This window comes from Hipposideros armiger, unplaced genomic scaffold (genome assembly GCF_001890085.2).
Source record: "Hipposideros armiger isolate ML-2016 unplaced genomic scaffold, ASM189008v1 scaffold_71, whole genome shotgun sequence".
NCBI classification, from domain to species: Eukaryota; Metazoa; Chordata; class Mammalia; order Chiroptera; family Hipposideridae; genus Hipposideros; species Hipposideros armiger.
Window position 1 is genome coordinate 3284296 of NW_017731421.1, and position 9395 is coordinate 3293690.

Here is a 9395-nt window from a genome sequence, read left to right on the forward strand (position 1 = left end):
CACAGCTTTACATCTCTGAAAGTATCAAAAGTTTTAAATAATGATAATCCCCAATGCTGGTGTGTAAATGGCAAAACTGACAGTCTCATACTTCTCTGAAGTTAGTGTTAACTGGTACAATGTTTTTAGTCAGCAATTTGGCAATAATATTGAGAGCCATCTAAAATATCCAGCCACTTGGCTGCAGAAGCCAACTCCTAAAACTATACTAAGCAAATAATCAAAAAGAAAGAAAAGTCTATATTAAAAAGCATGATCATTTTAAAGAAAAACAAACAAGGTAAAATATATAGATAACCTAAATATACCTTTGCCTAGCTTAGGCTAAAACATAATTAATATTTCTGTTCCCCCTTAGAACTTACTGCATTGTGTTTTGTTTTTTTCTTTCCTGCTTCTTTAAATTTCAGCATTTCAGCCAACCTGGACTAGGTGTCAAAGACCTAGTTCTAGAATCAATTCAGAAACTTACTGGCCATGACTGAGCAAAGTACTCAACTCTTGGAGTCATTTTTCTTCATTTGCAAAATGGTCCTTTTATAGGGCTAGTGTAAGGATCATACTAATTGATTCAACTAATATTCACTGAATACCTAACTTGTGCCAGCTAGACACTGGCGATAAAGAAATTAAACTTTTGTCCAGGAGTCTGGGTAAAGAGAAAAACAGAGAAGAGAGAGGCCACGTTCAGTAAGAAGTGATAAATGCAGAGAGATGGATGGGCAGAGAGAAGCCCGCCTACCCAAACTGCTTGAAAAAGCAGGCTGGTCCGAGAATGGTTCTGGAAGAAGCAGTAAGTGAGCTGACCTGAGATGGCAGCCAGACAGCAGGGAAGGTGGGATGAAGTCAGGGGGTAGGATGGAGAAGGCGAGGAATAGACAAAGACATGGGGACCCGAAAGAGCATGCCACCTTCTCAGAGGTCCCTGTTGGACGTGGTGAGTGGAGCAAACATGCTGTTTGACAACGCAGTAGTCCTGTTTAAGCTTCAAGACAGTTTCTTGTCTCTAAACGGAGGGTAATAACAGTGCCTACCTTGAAAGGCCATTGGGAGGATTACATGAAAGGAACGCAACAGAAGCTAAGAGCTCAGAAAACTCAGCTGCAGGAGCTACCCTGGGCTACTGTGGCGGGCAGGAGGGCAGGCGGTGAGGCCTTGGGGCGATTCTGTTCCCCAAGCCTGTGCCACGGAAAGCAAAGGAGGTCACCTCTCTGCTCGGGGAGATTTACAAAAACAAAGACAACTGCATCATCGGGACCCTGCAAAGCACACGCCAGGGGACGACAACACAGCTCCAGACTGGAGGTGGCACTTGAACTGGCTTTTGAAGAGACGGTCAGGGTTTTTTAAAAAAAACTTTGTTTTCTGTTCGCAAAAGTAATATACGTCCTTTTTTTTTTTGACATTTGGAAAATATGGAGAAAATAGAAATCTCTGAAAATCCACGCCCCTTTCAACAGAGAGAATGATTGTTGATTTAACCTATTTACCTCATCTTTTTTCCAGGGGTCTCTTTCACACCCAAGCACACACACAGACCCCTAACTTAAAACAAGCGAGGGCCACACAGCACATCCTGGCTTGCAACCTGCCCCATTCCCCTTTACATGGACAGGTCAGGCTTTGAGAGGAGGACACTGAGGGAGGGGGTGCTCCAGGGGAGGGGGCGGCATGAGGAAACTCGCAAAGGAGGGCACCTGGGGCCCAGGGGCAACGCAAGTGGTCCATTCGGCGGCAGCCAGAGAAGTTTCTCGCTCTGGGATTCCAGCACAGCACCTCCAACTCAGGCGATACCTGTCTGTGTGTGTCAGATTTTACCCCCAGTTGATTATGGCCCATTGCTGATACCAGGAGATGGAAAGAGACCTGTCTGTGAGCGCAGGCCGACCTGGGTTTGAATCCCAGCTCAGCCCCTACCTCTGTGTGGGAGCCTGAGCAGTCACTTGGCCCATCCAAGCCTGAGGGCCTTTATCTAAAAACAATCATAACATATTGCAAGGGTGGTTTGAGGATTTAATATATGTTAGCACTAGAAGCATTTGTAAAAGAATAGCATGCCAATAACAAGAGCACTGATGGCCCAAGGACTTAAGCCAGGCCCTGGGCAGCACTTTTCAGATGCCGTCTCACTTTATTCCTGCCAAGAGTGCTCTGAAGGCATTTTCTCTCCCTGTTTGATAACTAAGGGAACGGAGCTTGGGCAAGTCCGAATAACTTGCACGAGGCCATGCAGCCAGTGAGTGGAGACTGGGGCCTCGCTTGGTGCTTGACAGATGGAGGCCACTGCCAGTCTTTAGACAAGAACTGGTCTACCCCGGTGCCGACACGGACCCTCCAGCTCAGTCATCAAGCCGGAGCCTTCCGCCTCTTGCAGGCCTGTCTAGACCCCTAGTGACTTCGTGCCCACAATCCGAACGCCCAGCGTCTTTCCCCCAAAGGGGGTGTCACACGCAGGCCTGACCTTCACATCTGAAAGCTCTCAATCCTAATTCACCTGAAATGCTGGCGACTCATTCATCAAATATGTATTGATTGTCTGCTATGTTCCAGCCCTATGTCAGGGGCTAAAGGGTGAAAAAACAAACAAACCAGACATGGTCCCTGCTCTCTTGAGTTCAAATTATCAGCAAATAAAATGTAGGTTCTGGGCCAGAGCTGTGCATGGCAGGCTCATGGTGCTGTCGCAGCACCAGATACGGGATACAAGCCCAGCCTTGGGATCTGAAGGAGGAACAGGGGCCATCGAGGCAACAAGGACAGGAGAACACCTTTTAGGTAGATGGAAACAGCCACAGTTGATAGAGACGTTAGGAATTGGTCCTGCCCAAGGCCTTTTCATTTTAACAGGCAGAAATGCCTCAACACAAACCAGATTCGTCCCTAAGGCAGAATTCCAGGCCCGCAAGATTCCTGCAGCCGTTCACAGCACACGCTGGGCCGTCCACCCTCAGCGCCCACCCTGCTCGCCCTACCAAAGCCAGAGAGTCGCGATCTGCTGCGAATCCTCCGGCCAGGACGCCGCCCGCTGCCTGGTCTTCTCCATGCCGCTCTGCTCTGCTCCCACTTTGCAGTCACGGCTCCTCACACACCTCAGGGAATCTCAGTCCAGTTCCCAGTGGTGAGCGGCTCTGCTCCCCTCTCTGGGTCCATCTCCCCATGTAAACTCTGGGGCCAAATTTCCAGGCTTGAATCTTGGCTCTGCCACTTGCTCGCTGTGTGACCTGGAATGACCTGTCGGTGCCTTAATTTCTGTATCTGTATATTAGAGGTAATAACAAGGCCAAGCACATACTGTGAGGATTAACTGAACCCCACCTGGCACAAGGTACCTACTATCTAAGTGCTCCCTATAACTATAATAGTTGTCACTCTGGAGAGACGGTGTGCCTGGGTCCCCATCCTACCCATGGGGCTACATTTGGCAAGCCTAGTTTCTGGGACAGGGTTACTGGCTGCTACCCTGTGCTCCCACAGCACCCTGGCTAGTCCCTAACAAAGTCCTTGTCGCAGGGTGTGGTCTCTGCTCACTGACCAGTGTATCTGCCTTGCTTGTTTATAAGCTCTGTAGGGCACAGACCACGCTCACCATTTTGTCTCCAGCATCCACACACACAGTGGGAGCTGTGTGGAATATTGGTGGAATGAATGAACGGCTAAGATAGCACCATGATCACATGCTGAGCCTATGCATCTGATTTCAGTCAGCATAGAAAGTAACAATACTGCCGGGAGCATTTATTGAGGGCTTGGTGCTATGCAAAGCTCTTTACGTTATTGCATTTAATTTTCACAGCTGCCGGAGACAGTGAACGATTGAACGCATGTGAAACATCAAATAAGGTGCTTGATGTATAATTAGTGCTTAATCAATGTTAGTCCTAATTATTATCCTCTTTTACAGAGGAAGAAACTGAGACTGAGAGAAGTAAAAGGATTTGTCTGAAGTCACACAGTCAGTGGGTGGCATCAGTGGAGGGACCTCCCCGACCCCAAACGTTGATAAGCCTCACTCTCTCTTCAAACCTGGAGCACTGGACTGGAGAATTCAGGGAACATATTATCTGCCTAATCATTTCTTTTCTGCCTCTATGCTGATTGGATTCGCAATATTTGGGAAACTTCTTCTAGAACGCTTCCTGCCTGTAGCCAGTGTGGCAGAGCTTAGTATGAGGGAGAAAGTTTCTAAATTAATTACTTCTTTTCAAATCCCAGAAAAGGTTCAAGTTTATGCAAGTCTTGAGTTTCACTTCAAAGTTTTAATTCTATTTCCTTTCATTATACTATCTTGGCTGCACCTGGACAGACCTCACCTGTTGGGAGCAAGGGGCTGCCAAACATTTCATTTTCCCTCATCTACCTCCTTCCCAGCCCCTGCAAAGGGCACCAGCTGATGATCAGGGTGCCTGGGCTCAGGCCTTTGGCAGTGGGCACCGGCCCCTGGCAGCAAACCCTTCTCCCCGTGGGAACAGGGCTACGTCCCAAATAAAACTGTGCTGTTGGCAGCTTTGCTTTGATGGGGCCCCACACCTGCTTCCTTCCACCTCTTCTGGGTGCATTCCTTCATAGCCCTGGAGAAGGAAAGGGCCTTTCTAACTTTGATATAAAACCCAAAGTCATAAGAGAAAATAGTGATACATTTTACTACCTAAATAAACCAAAGCTTCTATGTGGGAGAAAAACATGCCATAAGTATAAAGAGAATGACCCACTTGGGAAAATTTCGATCATCCCACGGAGAGTGGCCTCATCTCCCCACCACAGAAAGAGCTCCACTAAAACCAGGAGGAAAACACACCAAGAACCAGGAGAAAAAAATACGCAAAGCACATGACACACAGTTGATGGGAAAAAATACAAATGTTCCTGAAATGTGAAAAGATGGTGAATCTCAATCAGTAAGGCTGGAAATTACACTAAAATACCATTTCTCACTCATCGGATTGGTGAAAACCCAAACCACGACCACACAGCCCCACTGTGAAGTTGTGGAAAACAGGCGCCCTCATCTCTTGCAGGGGGAGTACGAGCTGGTGCCTTCCCATATGGAAGGTCATCTGGCAGAATCTACTGAAATCCTTCACGCCCTTTATCCAGCAATCCCACAATCTACAGCTACACCTGGACACATGGAGAAAAGCCATACACAAAGTTCTTCATTATAGCTTGTCTGGAACAGTCAAGATTTAGAGACAGCCCAGTGTTCACTAAATTATGATACATGCTCACAATGGAATACTATACAGCTGTGCAAAAGGATTAAAACCAAGAAAAGAATGAAGATGTTCTCTTCTATGTTCTTACTGATATGGAACATTCCAGGGTTTTGCATTAAGTGAAAAGAGCAAGCCACAACACAATGCATATACTTTTTTGTGTAAAAAGAAATTATATATGTGAATTTTTAATTTGTATAAAGAAANTCCTCCTTGCTCCTATGCTCCGACCACGCAGGCCGCCTTCTGTAGTTCCTCGAACGAGCTCTGGAGAGAGTAGCAGGTGCTGTGGTGTGTGCCCAGGTTATCCTTCAAGACTGAGGCGTCCTTCCCCCCGGCTGGGAGGTTGGCTCCTGAGGCGGATCCTCCCGGGGAGCTGCCCTCAGCGGAACATGTCGGCGGTAACTTACATCCAGTGCCTGGGTGAGGCGGGGGAGTAAAGGCCGCCATTGCCTCATTTCTGGTCATCTGTGAAGGGCCGTCCCACTTCAAAACTCCCAGCGTGATTGCTGAGGCCTCATCAGCCTCTATTCTTCATCTATCTTACCCACCACTGCATTCCCAGAGCCCAGAACAGGCCTAGCAAATAGCAGGCGCTCAGTAAACACTTTTTGAATGAGTCAGTGATTAAATTCTATCTTAAAAATATAATGTACACAGAACTGAACAACAATTTGATGTTTGAACACTTGATGCCTTTGGGTAATACTAAGGCTAACATTTATATTTTTTCAAATCTGATTTGGGCTTGAAGGCCGATATGTCATAAAAAAAAAAGAATTCGCTGCCTAACTCTATGAATTGTAGGATGAAATTTCTTGTGGAATGATGTGACCCTTAATTTAGAAAAACAGGTATTTTGCATAGAATGAGGTACCGTAGAAGAACTGACTGTGCACACCGCAGGAAGGAGCGAAGCTCTACTCCAGACATCCTGCGGGACTCAGAAGGAGCGACCGTCAGCTGCGAAGATTTACCCAGCACTGCTCTACGCCACAAATTGTTCAAGCACTTTATACATAATTAACTCATTTCCTCTTCATGACCCCTATGAGGTAGATACTACTGCTACGCCCATTTTACAGGTGAGTCAAGTGAGGCACAGAGGGGTTAAGGACCTTACCCAAGGTTACACAGCTAGAAAGTAGCAGAGCTGGGAGCTAATTCCTGGCAGTCTGACTGCAGAGACCGCACTGTCTACAGCCTCACTGTCGCCAGGCAGATGTCAGAGAATCAGAAAACTGGACATGAACAAGGTGGTTTTCTCCTAGTCCTCTCCGGTTTTTTATTCTGAAATGGACAACATGTTCAGGCTACGAAAGCAAGCGTGTCTGTTGATTCCTTGCATTTCTTGAAACTCCTACTCCCAAACTCCTTTACGTTAATATCTCCCTCATTTGATGTCCTGGCATTATGGGAACTTGTGCGTCCCTAGTTTGGAGGGAAGGGTGAAGGGGGAGATTTGACCAGGGAAGTAGAGTAGAATTTTAAACAAAGCAAAAAGCAGCCCATGCAATGAGAAAAAGAATACAGGGACAAACAGATGGAAACAAGCCAAAGGGCTGGAAACAGAGCTCTTGAAAGCCACCTTTGCTGTCCTTAGAGCAAAAGGAGTTGACTGTTGAGACTCCTGTTAGACAGGATTGAGTTACGTTCCTGAATGCTTTCTCCCAATGCTATTTTCCTCTCACCTGTGGCTGGATTAGACTCAAGAATCTAAAACGATTTGCTCATTAAAGCCCATCTGCTTCCTTTTCTGATCTGTTCCTCTTTCCTCCACCCTTCCTGATTTTGTTTCTTCCCTTCTTCCAAAGCATGGCTGTGCAGTTAAAGAGATTCAGCCAGGTGCCTGCCTCGGCCACTTCATGGCCATGTTTATATTCAGGCAAATGATTTAACTGTCTAAGCTTTGTTTTCCTCCTCTGTAAAATGGGCATACCAATACCAGCTTCATAGAACGGTGAGAATGAACGGAGGCACGTGTACAAAACGCCCGGCGGAAAGGAGGCTGGCACAAAACAGATTGTAATTCCTGTCCCCGCCCCACTTCTCTTTCCCTCCCCTTTGTTCCTTAATTCCTTCAGGTTTGCTGGGCTGCCCTGTGAGGGGAGTAATAGCCTTTAATGGACAAGATCCCCCGAGGGGCGAATCATGGGCATTGACAGCTGTGGTGACACAGCAACAACATGATTTCCACGTAAAGCTCTTACAGGAGAATTTACCTGTAAATATCAGACGTGAGTGCAACCACTTAAACAACATCATTAAATGTGACCTCAAGTCCAGGAATTCCAAACATTAACAAGAAAGCCACTCTAGTAGATAATTCTTATTAATGTTATAATGTTAAAATAATTGTAGATAACTCTTATTAATGTTATTAATGTTAAAATAATTGTAGTATAGTTGCAAATAATTGTTAATTCATTAAGGACTCATTGTTCGGGGTGAACATACCTATGTTTCTCTATAGTGTGCCACAACATTATTAACTAAAGCAATGGATTCCATTAAAATCAATTAATGGCATCCATGTGGAATCTAGTCCTTGCTGGTGTTTCGATGATGGGGGAAAAAATCTACCCCAGAGTAAAATAATTATGAAAATTCAAATCTCCAAGGTAGATCCAAGTTGAGCATTTTACACATACCTGCAAATTAAATAGATTGCAGGTAGGCTATTGGATGTCAAGTTATTATGACAATACAAAACAGCCAAGTAATATGCTGTCCTTTCGGTAGAAAGATATCGTTATATGAGCATCCTATCAAGAGAGAACTTGCTAAAAATGGAACTTACCATTGCAGAGTAGCAGGAGTGGAGTGGGGCTTGGATGCTCTATTATTTTCTTTTTCCTCATCTGTTAAAGGAAAGAAAAGTGAGCTAACTTCAGTAGGAAAAAGTAAAAGGACTTTCAGTTCTCCCAAATTTCAAAACACTCTTTATCTCTCAAATGTTGATGCTTTGAAAGCAATGATACTTTTGATTTTCCAACATGTCAGACTCATACTTCAATAAGAAAAAAAGGGAAATGGACTTTTACAGAAAACTCTTACATCAATTTGTATTTTTATTTGACAATGCATTACAGTTTGAAGAGCTCTCTCTCTCTTCGCTGAACAATATGACTGGACTCACCCAACTTACTATTTTCCCATCTGAAGCTGGACATTTGATGTGACAACTGGACCCTAAGAACACACTCCCCATTTGCTCCTTGTAACTCCAAAGGAGCAGACTGTGGGGTAGGGAGAGTTTAAGTGTTCAGAAGAATCAGATTAGCAATACAACAGAGCAGGGTTGGCAAACACTTTCTGTAAAGGGCCAGACAGTAACTATTTTAGGGTGTGGGGGCCAAGAGGCAAAATCCAGAACACTATGTAATATTTATATAACAACATCAACAAAAAATTCCACAAAATCTTATCGGCAAAATTCAAAATACAATAATAGTAACTGAGTACAGTTTTTGTAATACAGATCTATTAATAAGAATGAAATTATTTGGGGGTAGAAGGCAACATTTTTCTTAATTGGGGCTCACAGTTTACATTCCCTATCATGAAACAGATTATAAATATTCATCTGTTAAAAACGTTTTTTGCTCACAGCCCTACAAAAACAGGCATCAGGTCAGATTTATCTGTGGGGTTCTAGTTTGTCGCCCTCTGCAACATAGCAATCTGAACAACAGATCAATCCTTGCATACCTAAGAAGAATTGACCATAATTTTATCATGGATTAACTGAGAAATACATATAAGTAGTCTCATCCAATTCCAAATGAGGATTATTGATAAAAATAGTCAACGTAAATAAAATTTCTTGATCCACAACATTTGATCCAAGAAGACTAGTACACCTAACAATCTCAAAAGAAAATTACTAACGTCAAAACCTAAAAACATAATCAACAAAATGTAATAAGAACATAAAATGGTCAATGAAATAAATCTGTTGTGTAAAATGTATATAAAAAAGAATTTGTACCCATGAAAATAATTTAAGTAAAAGGAAAATGGAAGAAAATGAAATATACTGTATTGAAAAATCATTTACAATAAATTAGCTTAATAAAGTTGAGCTCAGAAAATGGTTTCTTGATGAAAATTTATCAATATTGGTATAATTCAGATTAAGATGTATTCTCTTACACACAGTGGCAGATAGTGAAAAAAAAT

General features: G+C 44.0%; 1 protein-coding gene across 1 annotated transcript in view; it reads right to left on the reverse strand.

The window, feature by feature from the left end:
• Positions 1-9395, reverse strand: part of RFX4 (regulatory factor X4) — a 162590-nt gene that overhangs the window by 110929 nt on the left and 42266 nt on the right. The window contains exon 3 of the mRNA XM_019642582.1: positions 8014-8074. Within this exon, the coding sequence (XP_019498127.1) occupies positions 8014-8074 (61 nt within the window). The remainder of the gene's footprint in view (positions 1-8013; positions 8075-9395) is intronic.